Source organism: Euleptes europaea, chromosome 4 (genome assembly GCF_029931775.1).
Source record: "Euleptes europaea isolate rEulEur1 chromosome 4, rEulEur1.hap1, whole genome shotgun sequence".
In the NCBI taxonomy this organism is placed as follows: domain Eukaryota; kingdom Metazoa; phylum Chordata; class Lepidosauria; order Squamata; family Sphaerodactylidae; genus Euleptes; species Euleptes europaea.
The window spans coordinates 121,052,460-121,072,656 of record NC_079315.1 but is presented as its reverse complement, the minus strand read 5'-3'; the positions used below and the strand labels follow the sequence as shown (position 1 = coordinate 121,072,656).

General features: G+C 47.8%; 1 protein-coding gene across 1 annotated transcript in view; it reads right to left on the bottom strand.

The window, feature by feature from the left end:
• DNAI1 (dynein axonemal intermediate chain 1) overlaps positions 1-20,197 on the bottom strand; it is a 143,963-nt gene that overhangs the window by 55,349 nt on the left and 68,417 nt on the right. Inside the window, exons 13-17 of the mRNA XM_056849093.1 lie at positions 18,545-18,634; positions 13,680-13,767; positions 11,997-12,076; positions 8,767-8,915; positions 7,197-7,296 (exon numbers count right to left, since the gene is read on the bottom strand). Coding sequence (XP_056705071.1) covers positions 7,197-7,296; positions 8,767-8,915; positions 11,997-12,076; positions 13,680-13,767; positions 18,545-18,634 — 507 coding nt within the window. The remainder of the gene's footprint in view (positions 1-7,196; positions 7,297-8,766; positions 8,916-11,996; positions 12,077-13,679; positions 13,768-18,544; positions 18,635-20,197) is intronic.

Here is a 20,197-nt window from a genome sequence, read left to right as displayed (position 1 = left end):
CCACTCTGCCACAGAAGCTTGCTGGGTGCCCTTGGGCCAGTCACACACTCTCAGCCTACCCTACCTCACAGGGTTGGCGTGAGGATAAAATGAAGGTGGGGACAATCACGTACTCCACCTGGAGTAGAGGGTGGGTTAAAAATGTAAAGAACATGAGAACATCAGAAAAGCCCTGCTGGATCAGACCAAGGCCCATTAAGTCCAGCCATCTGTTCACACAGTGGCCAACCGGGTGCCTCTAGGAAGCCCACAAGCAAGGCGGACATCTACGTTTGCTCTTAGTTCATTCCCATGGCAGCCCTGTGGAGCAGGCCATTATAATTCTGATCTTGCTAACTGAGGAACAGAGATAGAGAAACCGGGAAACAGTCAGGCTCTGAGTCAGAACTAGAACCCGGGTCCAAAGCACTCAGGAGTTAAAGTGAAGTCAGACTTCATAGCTTAAGCAACCCTTGTGGAAGGCAAAATGTCCAATCTCAGCTGCTACACTCTGAACTACACAAAGTCCATCTTTGAGTCTAGAAGAAGCGACGCAGGCAGAACACGTTTGGTTCAAACAGGGTTCGTGTGCACGTTGCCTTCATTTACGTTATTCAGATCAGTTTGAAGGTGTTTAAATATTTACAATAAAAGAGAAATGCTTTGGTATGGAATTCTGACAGAAGCAAGAAAAACCACCAAGAAAATTCATGCCGGGAAGCCAATTTCTGAGCAATTTGTTATACAAAAGAGTGGCTCCGTTTGTTGGTGTGGTTTGACAGCAGAAAAGGGCAAACCCACTTCTTCTGACTGACAGGATGTAGTCCGGGGCGTGCTGGTGAAATTCCAGAAGGTCAATGCTGACTTGACAAGTCTTTCATATCTCAAAAGGTTTCAGGGCTTAAGCGATGAGGAATTCAAGGGCCTGGGAGCAGCCACCCGAGACACAGCCTCCCCACTCAGAGAACCACCCGTCATTCATCGTGATGGGGTTGGCGGGACAGCCAGCCACATGGGACTCCCAACCTAGGGTTGCCAGGTCCCTCTTCGCCACTGGCAGGAGGTTTTGGGGCAGAGCCTGAGGAGGGCGGGGTTTGGGGAGGGGAGGGACTTCAATGCCATAGAGTCCAACGGCCAAAGCTGCCATTTTCTCCAGGTGAACTGATCTCTATCGGCTGGAGATCAGTGGTAATAGCAGGAGATCTCCAGCTAGTTCCTGGAGGTTGGCAACCCTAGGAAAGGGATAGACACTTACTATTTAAGAAAATGAAAGCTGGGAATTCAGAGAACCTGTTTAAACTATCATTACTAGGGTTGCCAGGTCCCTCTTTATTACCAGCAGGAGGTTTTTGGGGCGGAGCCTGAGGAGGGTAGGGTTTGGGGAAGGGAGGGACTTCAATGCCATAGAGTCCAATTACCAAAGCGGCCATTTCCTCAAGGGGGACTGATCTCTATCGGCTGGAGATCAGTTGTAATAGCAGAAGATCTCCAGCTAGTACCTGGAGGTTGGCAACCCTAATCATTACAATGCTACAACATCGCAGTGATATTTTAAGGCTGCTTTTTAAAAAAAGGGGGGGTGCTGTGACACCGCCAATAATGCCGCCGATGATAACAGCACTCTCCCTTGAAAATCCTCCTTATTTAAGCCAAGTGCAGAAGAAAATAAACTGACTCCACAACTGAAAAATGCATAGGGAGGGAAGACGTGCGGAAGAACCCTGTCCAAACAGATTCCGATCAACTCCCAAGAAAATCAGGAGTAACTTGAGTGTGCGGAAAAGGTCTTGGATGGAGCAGCTGTATACTATCTTTCCCCTTTAAATACTGGACTCGGAAACAATTCATGCTTTTGCAGAACAAGTTTTCTGAAGAAAGATCAGGTCAGATTAGGGATGCCAACCTTCAGGGAGGACCTGGGGATCAATAGTTAGTATTATTTTATAAGCTTTCCTCATTGGATTAAGTGCAAATGGGTGGTCTGGGGGTGCCAAGCTCCAGGTGGGACCTGGGGATCCCCTGCAATTACAGCTCATCTCCAGACTACAGAGATCGGTTCCCCTGGAGAAAATGGATGCTTTGGAGGGGTGGGGGCTCTATGGCACTGTGCCCCACTGAGGTCCCTGTCCGCTCCAGGCTCCATCCCCAAATCTCCAAGAGTTTTACAACCTGGATCTGACCACCGTAGCCCTCCCATGCCTGATGGCCAGGGGGGACCTGGTAACCCTAGGTCAGACCGGTCCTTTTCATTTGTGTATTTCTTCTTTCATCTACCGATATGTTTCTAAAAAGTCCTGTTGAATCCATCAACTTTCATTAGTGGAATTTTAATTTTATTAATTTTAATTAATGTAAAATGCAAGTAAATCTAGCAAGATTATTAGACTTCCCTTATGGAGAAAGAAAGTTATTCCCAGTTTGACTGGCAGTATGAATTAGCTGTTCTATATTTAAATGTTAGTGGTGTTCTTCCTGCCAGGACAGACGCTTTCTTCTCGCCTCGCCACTCAATTACACTGCTGTGAAATTACAGCTGCTTCTTTGTCTAATTCATTAAGCTTTACTGTTTTTACTTCTTCTTCTGAGTATAATATATTTGTAATTTTTTGTCCTCCCTCAAAAGAGCAAACAGAGACTGTTTGCTCATTATTTAAGTATGTAGTACATTCTTAAACCACCTTCCTGCCGAGATGCTCAGGGAAGTGTACGTGTTATCCTCACAACAACCCTGAGGAGTAGGTTGTTAGGCTGAGAGTAAGCTTAATCCAGAAAATTTCTTGGCAAGCAGGGATTTGAACTCAATTCCCCCCCATTCCTTGTCCAACACTCTGACTGCTACACTGCCCAGGTTTGTCATTAGCTTAAAGGGGATACCTCATTGGAGAGAAACTTGGCCCTTATTCCTCTCCAAGTCAAAAATCTCACCTCCTTTCTCCGTCTTAGAGTGACAGGGGAGAGATTGTAGGGTTGCCAACTCTGGATTGGGAAGTACCTGGAGATTTTGGGGGTGGAGACTGGGGAGGGCAGGGTTTAAAGTGAGGAGGGACCTTAGCAGGGTAGAATGCCATAGAAACCACCCTCCAAAGCAGCCATTTTCTCCAGGGGAATTGATCTCTGTCGCCTGGAGATCAATTGTAATAGAAGGGGATCTCCAGGTGCCACCTGAAGATTGGCAGCCCTGCAAAGACTGTAACCTCCTGATTCTCTAGGGTAATCTTTTGATAAAGCCTGAAAGCCTTAAATATTTAATTCTTTACTCTGTGCCCAGAAATGTAACTTGAATATTCCCAGGGGCTCCTATTCTTTTTAACAGTTTTTGTTCAAATCTGAGGTACAGCAGTCTTCGTGATTCTGGGGTCCCAGTCAAAAGTCCAAGATGGGGCCAGACAGCCAGCATGTTGCGGTGGTTAAAGTATCATGCTAGGATCTGGGAGACCCCGGTTCGAATCCCCACTCTGCCAATGGAAGCTTGTTGGGTGACCTTGGGCCAGTCACACGCTTTCAGCCTAGCCTACCTCACTGGTTTGTTGTGAGGATAAAACGGAGGAGAGGATAAGGATGTAAGCTGCTTTTGGGTCCCTGTTGGGGAGAAAAGCAGGGTATAAATAAAGTAAATAAAACTGGGCCCCCAGAATCATTGCTACCCACCCCTAGCCCACCTCTCCAGGGCCAAGCTACCACTGAGGAAATCCTCTTTCTGCTAGCCTTGCTTCACCTCTCCTTGCCTCTGAAGGCGTGCACACTCAGAATAAGGCCTCCTCCGGAGAAAATCTTAATTCACCGGCAAGCTCATGTGGAAGTGAGCTCCTGTTCCTTTGATGTTATGCTGGGAAAGTGTGCTACCGTGAATCAGTTTAAATCTTTTTTAAAATGATGTTTAAACCAGGGGCCATCAACAGATCTTGTGGCAATGAGTTCTGTGAAGAGGTTCCATGCAACATTTGTCAGCTGGGAGAAATGCTAAAATGATAAGGCTGCCAACCTCCAGGTAAGGCCTGGAGATCTTCTGGAATTATAACTGACCTCCAGGTGACAGATACCAGTTCCTCAGGTAGGGTTGCCAACCTCCAGGTACTAGCCAGAGATCTCCAGCCGATAGAGATCAGTTCCCTTGGAGAAAATGGTCGCTTTGGGAACTGGACTCTATGGCATTAAAGTCCTTCCCCTCCCCAAACCCTGCCCTCCTCAGGCTCCACCCCAAAAACCTCCTGCCGGTGGCAAACAGGGGCCTGGCAACCCTATCCTCTGGAGAAAATGGCTGCTTTGTAGGACTCTGTGGCATTTATGCTCCCTCTCCTCCCCAAACCCTGCCCTCTTCAGGATGCACCCCCAAATCTCCAGGAATTTCTCCACCTTGAGTTGACAACCCAACAAAATGATATGAAGCAGATTACATTCAACCAGATCAGATCTATCACTCTGGAAAAATCTGAAGCTACTGCAAAGACAGGATTGTTTACTGGAGATGTGATTCTTCTTCAAGCGTCTCTCTCCCTTTTGGGGAAGATGTGGTTCTCAGTTGGTGGCTATTTCTGAACGCAATAATCCTACATTGCCTGCCTGCCTGCCATGTGCCATAGTTTTACGTATCCTATTAAAGTAGATGTCTCTCAGGAATTAAATGCAGCTGGTACTTCATTAGGCACCGGGACTGAATTGTCCACAGTAATTGAGCTGTGCTGTGTAAGTGGGAGGTCTCTGGAACGAAAAGCTCGCGAACAATTACTTCCCCCTGACGCAGAACAGAAAAGCTTCTATTAAAAAATGAATCTGCGTCTTGTTTAAGTAATGCTTAAAAGCCACTCGTTCCCTCACAGCCTATTAGAGGGCTTCCCGATTATGCAGGTCCAAGGGAATCCAGAGAGCCAGGGTGGTGTGGTGATTAGAGTTTCAGACTAGGATCTGGGAGACCCAGATTCAAATCCCCACTCTGCTATGGAAGCTAGCAGGCACCAAATTTGCAGGGTAGCTGCAATTTGGTGCCTGCTAGTGTGGTGTAGGAGAGCCAGCGTGTAGGAGAGCCAGCATGGTGTAGTGGTTAAGAGCGGTGGCTTGGAGCAGGGGAGTCTGATCTGGAGAACCGGGTTTGATTCCCCACTCCTCCACATGAGCGGCGGAGGTGAATCTGGTGAACCAGGTTGGTTTCCCCACTCCTACACATGAAGCCAGCTGGGCGACCTTGGGCTAGTCACACTCTCTCAGCCTCACCCACTTCACAGGGTGTCTGTTGTGCGGGGAGATAGACAATATCCTGCATCAGCGGATCAATGTAGGTTACCCATATCGAAAGCACAGCAAAGCAACACATGAGCCACTGTTTCTGGTTGGTCCTGCGATCAGGGGGCAGGTCCGATTACAGACAGGGATGGTCTTAAAACTGGAGATCAGTTGTTCAGCAGGAGATCTCCAGCTATCACCTGGAGGTTGGCAACCCTACTCACACATTGTAACGCATATAATAAATACACCACAAAACTACTTAGCAAAACCTGTCTTTTCCATGCAGTTTCTGAAGGTCAATTTCCCCGGGAACTGGAAAATTAGTATGAGGCTGTTTCCACACAGATGATATTCCCCAGATTCGAAGCTGTAGGAAACTGGGTAAGCAACAGCAGCTATACATGCAAAAATTCCCATTCCGATTTCCCCCACTTTCTCCTAAAAACACCTGCACCGCAAAGACCTTTGGACTGAACCACACAGACAAGCGACACAAAGAGCAAATCCAATTAGGATACATTGCAGTCATGGGCCATTGGAGGCGCATTGGCTGCTTGAAGCTCAAATGGAAGCAGAAATTATTGCTATTTCCAAATTGCTTTTTAACTATTTGTCTAGGAACAACTGCAAAATCTGCATTTGATACAGATGCAGGACAGAGAAACTGGGATGCTGCAGCTTTCTTGTGAGTCAATCACAGACCTTTAAGTGCTAAAAGCAGAATCCCGACAGCAAAGTGAACGTTAGCCAGAGAGCTCTCTCTGGGGAAAGATGGAAATACACTTCTGGGCAGACTTAACCCTTTCACCAGGTGTGCAGAGGTTCCTATACACACAGGCATTCTGCCCCACCATTTCATATCACTTCAGGCAGGGATCCCCAATGTGGTGCCCATGAGCCTCATGGCACCTGCTGACACCTTTCCTTTAAAAAAAAATGCAATACATGGATACAGAAGGAAGGAAAGGAGAAGACCCTTAGGGGAAGAGAAATACATGATATACAAATTGACAGTGCTCAAGCTTAGCTGATTGATCATCCCCCCATCTAAACCATTATCAATTTTAGATACAGTTAATAAAAACCTCACTGACAACTATAACCACCATATTGGTATAAGTCTTACCTGTGTCTGCTATGCCTATAGGCGCAATGTTAACTATATCCACAGTAAGTGATATATCCACACTAAATAATATCTGAAAAGAACATTCTAACATCTTATAAGAACAAACGATTATCGACTTTATCATATATTTGTATCTTAAGACTGTCTACAACATTTAACATTCAAAAATATTAACTGATTTTAGATCACGTGTATTTATCCTGATATCTGACAAATGTTTTTAGAAAGCGGCCAGGGGCAGGTGGGGCTTTTGCCTAGCAGGGCTTCTGACTGGCCATTGGAAGTTTGATTGGCTGTGCAGATTTTTAAAAACATTGTTTTTGGCTGCAGCTGCCACCGCAGCACAAGGATCTTCACTGTGCAACCGAAGGTAAGCCGCGGCAGCCGTTTCGTGGCTGGCTCCACCTATAGCGGCAGCCATTTCGTGGCTGTGCCCAGCATACAATGTCAGAATTCCAAAGGTGCCCGCAGGCTCAGAAGGTTTGGGGACCCTGGCTTAAGGCACCAGGTACGAACAGAAGAAAGATGAGACACAAAGGTTTTTCCGCCACTTATTGCAAATTTCTTTCCAGGGATCATCTTAATAATCACCTATTGTGGATGTTGCAATAGGTGGGGGGCTAATGAATGGTGTTTCCCCCCTCCCCAAGTCTTGTTCACACGTACTTTTACAGTGGAGTAAACCAATCAGGACTTGTTCCTCTTTCTGGCTATACTTCAGTGCTGACCACAGACGTAGTGAAGTCTCTCTCCCCACCCCACCCCCAGGAAGCTTCCAAGAAAAATTTGCACATACACTCCACTCTAAGACCCCAACTGTCCTTCCTCAACTGATTTTGGCCCACGGATTCCACCTCTACCATCTCACCTTCCCATCGGTGGTTACAGCAGCAAAGACCGTGGAAGAATAAGGAGCCCAAACGACATCGCCAACAGCCGAGTTCAGGTCATAGATGAACATGGGAGTCCTGCAAGGAGACAGACCAGACACAGGCATTTGCAAAAATGGGTACATCTTCACAGAATCCACCCCCAGGCAGGACAAGTTTGGGGAAGAGGCTGTACTAGGACACCCGGCCAATGCATCCCACAATTCCCTTGAGAAGTTGCTGGAGAGTGATTCTCACACAGCACACATCTGGGTGTGGCTCAGCAACCTCCAGTGAGGAATCCTGTGTTGCCCTTCTCAGATCACACCTTGCCACACTGGCACTGGACAAGTACAGGAGCATAAGAAGAGCCGTGCTGGATCAGCCCTGCAGTCTGTCTAGCCTAGCATCCCGTTTCACACGGCAGCCAACGCAATACGCCCGTTTTGTTCTCGATCCCTTTCCTAATAATCCCCCGTCATGGATATTGTCGAAGGCTGTCACGGTCAGAGTTCACTGAAGGACAGTGTCTCTTCAGTGTTACTCCTCTGAAGATGCCTGCGACAGCTGCTGGCGAAACATCAGGAAAGAAAATACCAAGACCACGGTTACACAGCCCGGATAACCTACAAGAACCCCGGCATGGAGTTTGCCTTTTTTAGTGCCACCACTCACGGAGTCGGCATTTTCATGGAGCTATCCACTATGACCGTGTCCTCGGCCAGCTCAAAACCCGTCAGCCTCTATTGAAAGTTGGACTTTTTTTTTCTTCCCGTGTGCACCTCCTTACACTTACCCACGCTGAACTTCATTTGCCAGGTGGTTGCCCATTTACCCAATTTAGGGAGATCTTCCTGGAGCTCTTCACAATCTGCCCTGGTTTTTAACCATCCTGAATAATTTAATATCATCTGCTAATTTAGTGTCACTGCACTGCTCAGCCCCTCTTCCAGATCACTTATGAATAAACTAAATAGCAGCAGCCCCAATGCTGAACCTTGTGGGACAACTCTATTCACTTTCCACCATTGTGAGAACTGGCCGTTAGTTCCTATTTTCTTCCAGTCCCAAACACCATGGGCCTCTCATTTATGCATTTGTGGAGTCGCAGTTCTAGAGGACCTAATGCATTACACTTTACTCTGTCCTCTTTATACAGAGCCCAGATCTAAATTTCTCTGAGCATTTCTAAAGGGCCTAAATCTTTTTTCAGATCCAGAGAAGCTGCTCTTTCTCCTCTCAGGCACCTGGTTGGGCCACTGTGTGAACAGACGGCTGGACTTGTTGGACCTTGGTCTGATCCAGCAGGGCCTTTCTTATGTTCTTATGGAAGTGCAAGTATACAATGTCTACCAGATCACCCTTGTCACCCACTTGCCAACCTGTGGATGAAGATGATCTGACAGGCATGGCTTGGACCATGGCCGGTTGGTGGGGGGGGCTAGCTCCGCTGTCCCCAGGTTTCCCTCCACTCTTGAAGAAGAGCTGAGGTTGTCCCCATGGCTCTGAGATCACCTGAGCCTCAAGGCCCCTGTCCATGCAGGAAAGGCAGGGGGTGGCTGGACGTACTTGATGGTGTGGTCCCAGATCTTCACCGTCCAGTCCGAGCTGCAGGAAATGAAGACTTTGCTATGGAAAGGGTTCCAGTTGACCGCATCCACAGCCATGTGGTGGGCGTCGAAGATGTCCAAGAACTGGCTGGAGTAGGACTTGGAACACTGCAAAGACGACCAGGCAGTGGTAAGTGCCAAAGTCCATGGCCCCAGAGGTGATACCTTCTAGGGTTGCCAACCTCCAGGTGGGGCCTGGAGGTCTCCCAGAATGACAACTGATCTCCAGCTAACAGAGATCAGTTCCCCTGGAGAAAATGGCTGCCTTGGAGATGGATTCTATGGCACTATACCCTGCTGAGGTCCCTGCCCTCCCCAAACTCTCCCTTCTCAGGCTCTGCCCCCCAAAATCTCCAGGTATTTCCCAACCCAGAGCTGGCAACCCTGGGGGAAGGTAGTACCATCCCAGCTTGGGAACTGTACTGTTATTGTGTGTGTTAAGTGCCGTCAAGTCGCTTCCGACTTATGGCGACCCTATGAATCAATGTCCTCCAAAACGTCCTATCTTTAACAGCCTTGCTCAAGTCTTGCAAACTGAGGGCTGTGGCTTCCTTTAAAGAGTCCATCCATCTCTTCTTGGGCCTTCCTCTTTTCCTGCTGCTTTCAACTTTTCCTAGCATGACTGTCTTTTCCAGAGATTCTGGTCTTCTCATAATGTGACCAAAGTACGATAGCTTCAGTTTAGTCATTTTAGTTCTAGGGTAAGTTCAGGCTTGATTTGATCTAGAACCCACTGATTTGTTTTTTGGCAGTCCACGGTATCAGTAACACTCTCCTCCAACACCACATTTCAAAGGAATCTACTTTCTTCCTATCAGCTTCCTTCATTGTCCAGCTTTCACACCCATACAGAGTAATAGGGAATACAATGGCATGAACTAACTTGATCTTAGTTGCCAGTGACACATCCTTACACTTAAGAATCTTATACTGCTGTTACCTGACTTTAATGTATTATTAAGGCATGTTTACTGTACACAATGTTTTGTAAGCTATTTGCATTGGCTGAAGCTCATGGGAGATAAACATTTAAAATAACATTCTGGGCTTTTCTGCATTCTCATTTTCCTCACTTCCTGTTTCTTTGGGGTGGGCACTGGAGGGTTTCAGTTCCTCATGTGGTTTGTTCCCTCTAGTGGTTGATTCGATATCACACATGTTTATGTCTAGCATATCTCCCTGCAGATTTAAACTGCAGGTTTTTATGCCAGACATAAATGTGTGTGATATTGAATAGACCACTAGAGGGAGCAGAAGAGGGGGCAAGAGATTTGACAGAAGGGACACCGAGAGAATTCTGAGGCAAAAAGAAACTTTTTTTATACATCTCTTTGATACTATAAAACCAAATGGCTTGAATTTAGATAATGATTTTTCCTGTTATATTTAAATTAAAACTAAGACATAATATGGTAGTGACTAACATCGCCCCCTTTGGTGGAAAGAATGCGACTACTCCTTTTGATAGGTTTCTTCTGGTAGAGAGAATACGGTACTTCCTGGTTGAAGATGCATACACTGAAAATTCTTAAGCAGCTGCTTTGTATTAGGTACGTTTAGAACGAACTTAGTGTATGGCTATACTTGTTAGTATCCCTTTGGGAACTGGTGAATGTTTTGGATAACACCTTATTTGAAAATACAAGGAAAACAAGGACTGTGAGTATGGATGATGAATTATATTTTCATTTGATGGTTTGAAATATTTATTATAGCAAAATATATTGTGCATTATATAGGTATGGATTTGGGGCTGAAGAAAAGACTTTGAAATGGCCGTCCCCCATCTTTCCCAATCTATTGGGATTCATTTGACCATGTACCATCATATGGACTTATTTGAGAAAATACACTAAGAAGAATATATTGCTTACCATTGTTGCATAGAGACTGCATCAAAACTGCTCATACATTCATGTATATAGTTCCTTTATGTTCTTATCACGTTGTTCACTAATTGTCATCTATGTGTAAGCACCTAATAATATTTTGCTACTTTTGTACGCTTGTGATTCTGTGCTGATTTCCAAACCTCCAGGAACTAGCTGGCGATCTCCCACTATTACAACTGATTTCTAGCCGATAGAGATCAGTTCCCCTGGAGAAAACGGCCGCTTTGGCAATTGGACTCTATGGCATTGAAGTCCCTCCCCTCCACAAAACCAGCCCTGCTCAGGCTCCGCCCCAAAAGTCTCCAGGTATTTCCCATCCCAAAGCTGGCAACCCTAGTGCATTAGCTAAAGCACTTATTTTTGTGTCTGAAGTTAAGGCAGACCAGTGGAACATCCCGATCTTCAGGGTTACGTTCTAATGTGATGGAAGAATCCAAAAAGTGCTTTTCTGGCAGGCCAGGGAAATGCACAAAGTAAGACCAAGTCCATTCCTGCGGTTGGAGTTCCTCTCTGGCTTGACAGCGTCTTTGGACGCCTCTCTCTTGTCTGCTTGGAGGTGAGAATTTGGGTTTGGCCCCCACGCACCAGCCCACGGCTCCACCCTGTATGCTGCTGAACCCCTGCCAGTCTGCACTGTGGCCAGCGTAAGGGGCAGGCCCTGTGGCTAGACGGGAATGGGCTCTTGCCCCACACCAGCCAGCTCTTCTTTACAAGGAATTATTTCTTTCCCACATTCCCGTATCTGAAGGCAACGCGCAAGAAGCCAAATGCCAGGGGAAACATGCACTGAATCTCTGACTGCCAGGATGAGATCTCTGTTGGTTGAGTTTCTTGGAAGCTGACCTTTGATGTGACTTGCTCAGTCCTCAGGCTGGAGGGACAGACACAGCCTGGCAGCGCTCCTGTCCTTCTCAGTGCTTTCATGCCTTCTGTCTGAACAGAACCTAGAACAGGCCCTAATTGCTCCCAGAAGCTGCTGTGTTGTGGCGAGCAGCTCTCTGACTGAGACAGGCTGCTGTTTGCCGTCTCTCTGCCAGTCATGCCATCTCCAGCCAGCCTCTGAAGAGGCAGCTAATACATTTTCCAAGATCAGGGGTCCCCAAAGTGGTGCCTGAGGGGTTTGGGGAGGGGAGGGACTTCAATACCATAGAGTCCAATGGCCAAAGTGGCAGTTTTCTCCAGGTGAACTGATCTCTATCACCTGGAGATCAGTTGTAACAGCAAGAGATCTCCAGCTAGTACCTGGAGGTTGGCAACCCTGGGGGGCAGAAATAGATTGCGGCACAAAGTGTCTTACCTTATAGATTTTGCCTTCCTCAGTACCCACCAGAAATAAATAATCTATCTTCTTGTGAAAGTCAAACGAAGTCCCGCAGCCTGTTTGGAAAAGAGGCAGGAATTAGGCCGGGCCGGGCGCAGATCATCTTCTTGGCTGTGCTGCTGCCAAGAGTCCCGGGGTTCCATCTTCCCCTTGGTGACTCAAAGCATCACAGGTTCTACCTGCTGATTCCAGCTAATTAGCTGGCTGCTTATCTGGGGCAAGGCACCCTCCTGACTGCCCTTGGCTGGCTGGGTACCAAAACAGGCAGGGTGGCCCAGAGGTCAAGAAGAGGAAGAAGAAGAGGAAGAAGAAGAGTTGGGTTTTATATGTCGATTTTCTCTACCACTTAAGGGAGACTCAAACCGGCTTACAATCACCTTCCCTTCCCCTCCTCATAACAGACACCCTGTGAGGTAGGTGGGGCTGAGAGAGCTGTGACTAGCCCAAGGTCACCCAGCTGGTTTCATGTGGAGGAGTGGGGAAACAAATCCCATTCACCAGATTAGCCTCCGCCATTCATGTGGAGGAGAGGGGAACCAAACCCAGTTCTCCAGATCAGAGTCCACCACTCCAAACCACCGCTCTTAACCACTACACCACACTGGCTCTTAGCCAAGCAAAGGGATTATGGATCTCAGCTAGAAGAAAAAACCGAATTGTTTTGCCGCTGCTGCGCTGACGAGGGAAGTTTTGTAAACTGGCCTGGGCCTGTTAGATGCTGAAGCCCACATTCAGCTTTGGAAACAGCACGGCAATCTAAGTCGCAGCTGACTTATGGCGATCCCACAGGCTTTTCAAGGCAAGAGATGAGCAGAGGTGGTTTGCCGTTGCCTGTCTCTGCGTAGCAACCCTGGACTTCCCTTGTGGTCTCCCACCTAAGAACTAACCAGGGCCCACACCCTGCTGAGCTTCTGAGATCCGATGAGGTCTGGCTAGTCTGGCTCATCCAGGTCAGGGCAGACCTACCACACCTCCACATTTCCTCTAGTTCCCTGAACAGGGACTTCTCCTGGAAGGATTTACCTCAGGCCATTCATAAAACCACAGCACCCACCCAACAAAATAGAACAAATACAGATCGACGAGGCCAGATTGCTATCCAGGAATACCGTATGATGATGATGAAGAAGAAGAGTTGGTTATTATATGCCGACTTTCTCTACCACTTAAGGAAGAATCAAGCCAGCTTACTATCATCTTCCCCTCCCCACAACAGACACCCTGTGAGGTAGGTGGGGCTGAGAGAGCTGTGACTAGCCAAAGGTCACCCAGCAGGCCTCATGTGTAGGAGAGGGGAAACTAATCCAGTTCACCAGATTAGCCTCCGCCGCTCATGTGGAGAAGTGGGAAATCAAACCCGGTTCTCCAGATCAGAGTCCACTGCTCCAAACCACCGCTCTTAACCACTGTACCATGCTGGCAACGGTTAGGGCTGCCACCACCTCCAGTTGGGGCCTGAAGTTATCCAGGAATTACACCTGCTATTTCCTCCAGGGGAACCGAACTAATTCTGGGAGAACTCCAGGCCCTGCCTGGAGGATGGCAACCCAAGCACCACCCCACGCCTGTTTCTTTGAAACTGAGCTCCCTGGCGCTTCTCCCAGGACAGCAGCCCTTGGCCTCAGCAACCAACGCCGTGCTGAGGAGCTCATCCTGTACCGATGGTTTGCAGCTGCAGCCCCTGCGGCCCCTCCACTGTCGTTCCATCGACCAGCAGTTTGATGATATCTGTATGGACCAGCTCGTTCTGCAGGGAGACAAGAGATCGGAATAATTGCTGTTGTGGCTGCAACAATGAGGCATTATTTTCGAAAAAGGACAATTTGTTGAAAGACTAGAAAGGAAAAGCGGGCTCCCAACTACTGAATGATTCATGGCAGCAGCCGCCGGCTTGTGGGTCTTTAATGAGCGCTTTGTCATGTGCCATTGTGCTTTATTTGAGGCGCATCTGCGTTGCTCACGGCTCTGTGCTGTGGTGACCGAGGGCCCCTTCATGCGCTCTTTTGTCTCGCACAACAATGGGAAAAGGTGCGTCTCTCTCTGATCATGGGCACAGTGATCAGGTCACCTATCTTCACGACAACTGCACAACCCATATTTTTGCGGCAGAACACACGTTCCTGCCACCCCTTTACGCATGAAAACAAATGCGTCCATTAGCCCCTGCATGGGAAACAAGAGGTCCTGAGGGTGAAAAGAGACAGCCCCAGATCTGCTCTTCCATTCTTAGTGCAATGCTTCTAGCGATTCAGTCCTATCCATGTTTCCTTGGAAGCAAGTCCCACTTCCAAGCAAACAAGGCCAAACTGGCCTGTTCATCTGAACAAGCAACCAAAATCTCTTCTTGGATCCTCAGTTCTTTGCAGAGCCAAATTAACACACCTCTTCTTGGGATGGAATTCTAATCCACGAAGAAGGTCGGCCCCCACAGGGGACAGGAGGGCACCTCCACCAATCATATATTTGTTTCTCAACTCCATCGTGCAGGTGGAAGAAATCTACACAAGAAGGTCATGACGGGTTAGGGGGAACGTTTCTGCGAACCTGGGGGACCTTTCGGGGCTGGGAAATCGGGGACTGGATGGGAGGAAGCACTGGGAGCTCAGGGGAGGGAAGGAAACCAGCATGGCCATGGGGAGGACTGGGGGTGGGGGCAACGGAGTATCTCATCCTACACAGTTCTTATGGGTCCCCATCATCTACCATAACCCAGACTAGTACATAAGAAAGGCCCTGCTGGATCAGACCCGGGCCCATCAAGTCCAGCAGTCTGTTCACACAGTGGCCAACCAGGTGCCTCTAGGAAGCCCACAAACAGGACGACTGCAGCAGCATTTATCCTGCCCGTGTTCCACAGCACCTAAGTTAATATGCATGCTCCTTTGATCCTGGAGAGAATAGGTCTGCACCATGACTAGTATCCATTTTTACTAGTAGCCATGGATAGCCCTCTCCTCCATGACCATGTCCACTTCCCTCTTAAAGCCTTCCAAATTGGCAGCCATCACCATATCCTGGGGCAGGGAGTTCCACAATTTAACTATGTGTGGTGTGAAGAAATACTTCCTTTTATCAATTTTGAATCTCTTACCTTCCAGCTTCACCCTCCAGAGCGGGGAATCGAACCCAGTTCTCCAGATTAGAGTTCGCTGCTCTTAACCACTACACATTTTAAAACCATTCAAACCAACCCCCCCCCAACACACATCATTATGACAATTAAAAACAGAGTTCCAATACATACAAAGTATAAAAACACCAATTAAAACATTAGTTAAGAAGGAGGGACCATAGAGGGATTGCCAAGTAAAGCAAAAAGGTTTTCACCCGCTGGTGGAAGACAGCAACAGAAGAGGACAGGCAAATCTCCCTGGGGAGAGTTCCAAAGATTTGGGGCCACAACCAAGAAGGCCTTCTCTCTCCTGCGTTGCCACTTGTCCAATCTCAGAAGGTAGGGTCACCCGAAGCAGGGCGTCTGAAGATGACCATAGTTGTTGGGCAGTTTCATAAGGGAGTAGGTGGTTCTTCTATCTATTTGTCTATTTGCTTTCTGTTACCCTCATATAAGTAAACACTCAAACACTGAAAATCTAACACAAATCAAAGGGTCAATGAGACCCCGATGAGGCAGGCTAGGCCTGCCCTGAATTCCACTCCAGCCTGTACCTTGGCAATTCCTCAAACAAGCAAAGACTTCGCAGCCCAAATCTCTGCTATGCTCCTCAGAAGCAGCCTCTGTTACCCTATCTGTTCAAGTCCTTTCCCTGTTAAGATTGTAGGGCTGGCAACCTCCAGGTAGGGCCTGGAGATTTCTTGGAATTTCAACTGATCCCCAGGTGGCAGAGATCAGTTTCCCCTGCTTTCAACTGTGGACTCTATGGCATGATACCCCACTGAGGTTCCTCCCCAGGCTCCCCACCCCCCACCCCAAATCTCCAGGAATTTCACAACCTGGTGTTGGCAGCCCTATGGGACTGGATGTCATAAACTGGGTGACCCCCCAATGGAAATGGCGTGGCAAAAGGAGCACCAGTGGATTTTACTGACATCTCTGGCAGGGAGTTCAAACTAGATTTACAGGAATGTGAGAGTTCTTTCATAGGTTTTTCTCACAGACAGAACTACAGCCAATCACAAAGCAGCATATCAAGAGGCAGGGATTAAAATGCTTCCTGCTTCCTCGGAGTTCTTTCTGAGCAGAAGAAAGGCTTTTATAAACGAGGCTTGGGTTTCGTCCCCTCTTTCCTTTCAGATAGCTCCTATTTTTCTTTCTGTTCTTAAAATGCTTTTTTATGCAGCAATCGGGTTTCAGGAGGGGACTTTTCTCTCGCTACAGCCAATTACAAAGTCGCATTTCAAGGGGCAGGGACTCCAATGCTTCTTGATCTGAGCTTGGAGATTGCTGGTGCATAATTCCCAACAGGAACATCTGGGTCCATAGGGCAACGGACCTCAGGTAAAACTCCCATGCATAAACGACCATAGTATCTTCAACGGCACGGCACTGCATAGACTTCTTTACACTAGGGACATTTTCCCGTCACAACATTAATCTGCTGATCAGTCATTGCAATTAAAGGGCCGCTTTCCATTCGCAGTGCCGGCGGTCCTACAGCGAGCCGAGCAAATGTTTGCATAGCTCTTTCATCCTAGGAATGTCCCCCATGGTGGATTCGTATCCTTGGAGAGCTCTACATTTTCACAAAGCCGAGTGGACGGAAAATGCAGCTTCACATTCTCCGCTCACACCCCATGAGAAACTCTCAAACAAAGCAATGCCGAAGAACTGAAGTATCTCACCTCGGGAAGAAAGTAAAAAAAAAATATATCTATTTTTGGCCTCCGCTTTCAGGTTCTGAATGATTTTGCACAAAGGGGAGTTGGAAAGAAAGACGAGGCTTTACTGAACGTGAAAAGAACAAAGACCGAATTAGGCAGCGCGGCTCAGATGTCTTTAAAAAGATTCTGATGAAACCAAATACAGCAGTAGATAGACACATAGATAGACTGTAAAGAGGTTAGCTGACCATCCTATTAGGAAAAGCATCCTCTGTTTCATGAAGAGAGCACAGCTGGCAGTGCAACCAATTACTAAAAGACACAGCCAACATCTGGAGTCTCTCCTGCAGGAGCATCCATGCTTAGAAAAGCCAGGGTGGTGCAGTGGTAAAGAGCGGCAGACTCTAATATGGAGAACTGGGTTGGTTTCCCCACTCCTCCACATGAAGCCAGCTGGGTGACCTTGGGCTAGTCACAGTTCTCTCCAAACTCTTTCAGCCTCACCTACCCCACAAGGTGCCTGTTGGGTGGGTGGGAAAACATAAGAAAGGCCATGTCGGATCAGACCAAGGCCCATCCAGTAATCTGTTCACACAGGGGCCAACCAGGTGCCTCTAGGAAGCCCACAAACAAGACGACTGCAGAAGCATTGTCCTGCTTGTGTTCCACAGCACCTAATATAATAGGCGTGCTCCTCTGATGCTGGAGAGAATAGGTATGCATCATGACTAGTATCCATTTTAACTAGTAGCCATGAATTCTCCTCTCCTCCATGAACATGTCCACTCCCCTCTTAAAGGCTTCCAAGTAGGCAGCCATCACCACATCCTGGGGCAGGGAGTTCCACAATTTAACTATGCGTTATGTGAAGGTGATCGTCAGCCTCTTTAAGACTCCTTTCGGTAGAGAAAAGCGGGATATTAAAACCAACACTTCTTTTTCTTCTTCTAGAAGGTGGTCCAGGAGAAAGGTTTGCAGCACACAACACAGAAATGGAAGCCCGGGAGCAAGATACAACCAGCAATGCCCACTGTACCTTGATTGGCAAGCAAGGAAGTAAAGGCACAAAGAGTCGCTGGGCACGGCTTGCATTGCACACAGCAAACCCGAAGCGCCTGTGGTGGAGCGCAAGGAGTATCTCAGCTCTCATCACTGAGCCCCACTGAAGAGGGAGGGGAATGCGGGTCCTGATTGAAGGGTGCCAGGAGGTGGCAACGATGCCAAGTCCAGGGCTGCAGTGCCATGCAGGTGCACAGCTCCAGAGGGGCTAGCTGCAGAACCCAGAGCCGGCAAGTGATGCCATTGCATGAGTCCATGGGTTCTGCTAGCCACTCAGTAGCCATGCGCCTACACAGCGCTGGAGCTGTGGCCCCCCACACATCTGCCCCTGCCGCTCAACACCCTCCCAATTAGGGTTGCCAGGTCTCCGGCCACTGGCAGGGGATAGTGGGTAGAGTTGCCAGATCCAGGTTGGGAAGCTCCTGGAAATTTGGGGATAGAGCCTGAGGAGGACAGGGACCTCAGTGGGGTACAATGCCAGAGAGTCCACCCTCCAAAGCATCTATCCAAAGCAAATCTCTGTGGAAACTGCCCACAACGTGATTTCAGTTGCATGTATTAAGTGCCTTCCACTGGAAGAGTCCATTTCAGCCCTGGAAGGTTCTGGTGCAGAAGCCACATGGAGCAATTCCCCTGAACAGAAATTGCTAGCATTGACCATTAGAGCACAACCAACACCAAGTTACCTTAACAAGAGTCCAGGAGACGATGCGGCCATCCGAAGAGACTGAGAAAAAGTTCAGGTTATTGTCCATGTCGTCCTTCTGCCACTTGACCTGGGGAAAACAATCATGTGAGAAAGCTACAAGGACCTTCCAACCCCATTTCCACTCCCCTGGGCTTCTCATCCCTTATAGCAGTGAGGATCTGAAAGGAATTGGGGCTACGAGAGGAACAAGCCATGCTGACCCAGTGGCAGTCGGGTAGCAGAAGGTACAGCTGAGCTAATGTCCCATTTTGCTGCCTGAAAATGCCTTTCTGGACACCTGGCTGTCCTGACAGTGCCCTGACCATCAGGTGATTCTTGCAAAACCTAAGACACGCAATTCGATGGCTAGGAGGCTTGGATCGCCTCTCAGGTCCTGAACTCTGAACACAAGAAAAGCCCTGCTGGATCAGACCAGGGCCCATCAAATCCACCAGTCTTTTCACACAGTGGCCAACCAGATGCCTCTAGGAAGCCCACAAGCAAGGCGACTGAAGCAGCTATTCTCCTGCCTATGTTCCATAGCACTAAGATATCATGCTCCTCTGATACTAGAGAGAAAAGGTATGCATCATGACAAGTATTCATTTTGACTAGTAGCCATGGATAGCCTTATCCTCCATGAACATGTCCACTCCCCTCTTAAAGCTTTCCAAGGTATAAGAAAAGCCCCACTGGATCAGACCAAGGCCCATCAAGTCCAGCAGTCTGTACACAACGTGGCCGACCAGGTGCCTCCAGGAAGCCCACAAACATGACGACTGCAGCAGCAGCAGCATCCTGCCTGCGTATACTCTGCCTCTGTATACGTTCACTGTCAGATTCTGTCTGGAGGGAGAACTCCAGAATATGAGACTAGAGAGGAGCATGTGGGAAGGAGGAAATGTTTCTGAAGGCCCTCTGATGTAAAAACAACTTCCTACAGGTAGAAAATCAGTTCATCAGGAGGAAAATTTAGCACAGCATCCCTCCCCCTCCCCTGTTCAGGAAGCCCGTTTCACAGAGCCAAAGCCACAGTGGAAAAGCCCCAGGTATGCATCATGACTAGTATCCATTTTAACTAGTAGCCATGAATACTCCTCTCCTCCTGGTTAATGCCAGGCGGGCCACCCTAAGCGGTGAGCTAGCCAGCAGATGGCTGCCTGATTACTGTAGTTAATACAAACAAATAGCATATCATTCCAAGATAAGGAGTTAACAAAGGAGAACCTTATTGACAAGTATCTAAATACAACATTTAATCATAATAGACTTATTCACACTATAGACAGCACTTCATCAGGTGAAGTAAAGAAGACATATAAACCACATCAAACTGCCACATATTATATACAAAGTGGGCAGCAGGCAGTACTTCAATAGGTGCAGAGGAGAACAATTGCTTGACTACACAGAATAGTGAATATCCATATTCTTTTCAACAGTCTTCAATACATCATGTGGTATACAGGGAGACAGGTACGGATGTCCAGAATCAATCCGTTTCATATCAAAACTCCATCAGCCTGTTTCATACCATTAACTCAAGTCTGAGAACCATAATTTAGAAGTCCTTCTAAGATAGGCTGCTAATTCATAACATATCCTTATGGAGGGTTAAACTGTAGTACCTGCTAGTATATACCAAGTGGCA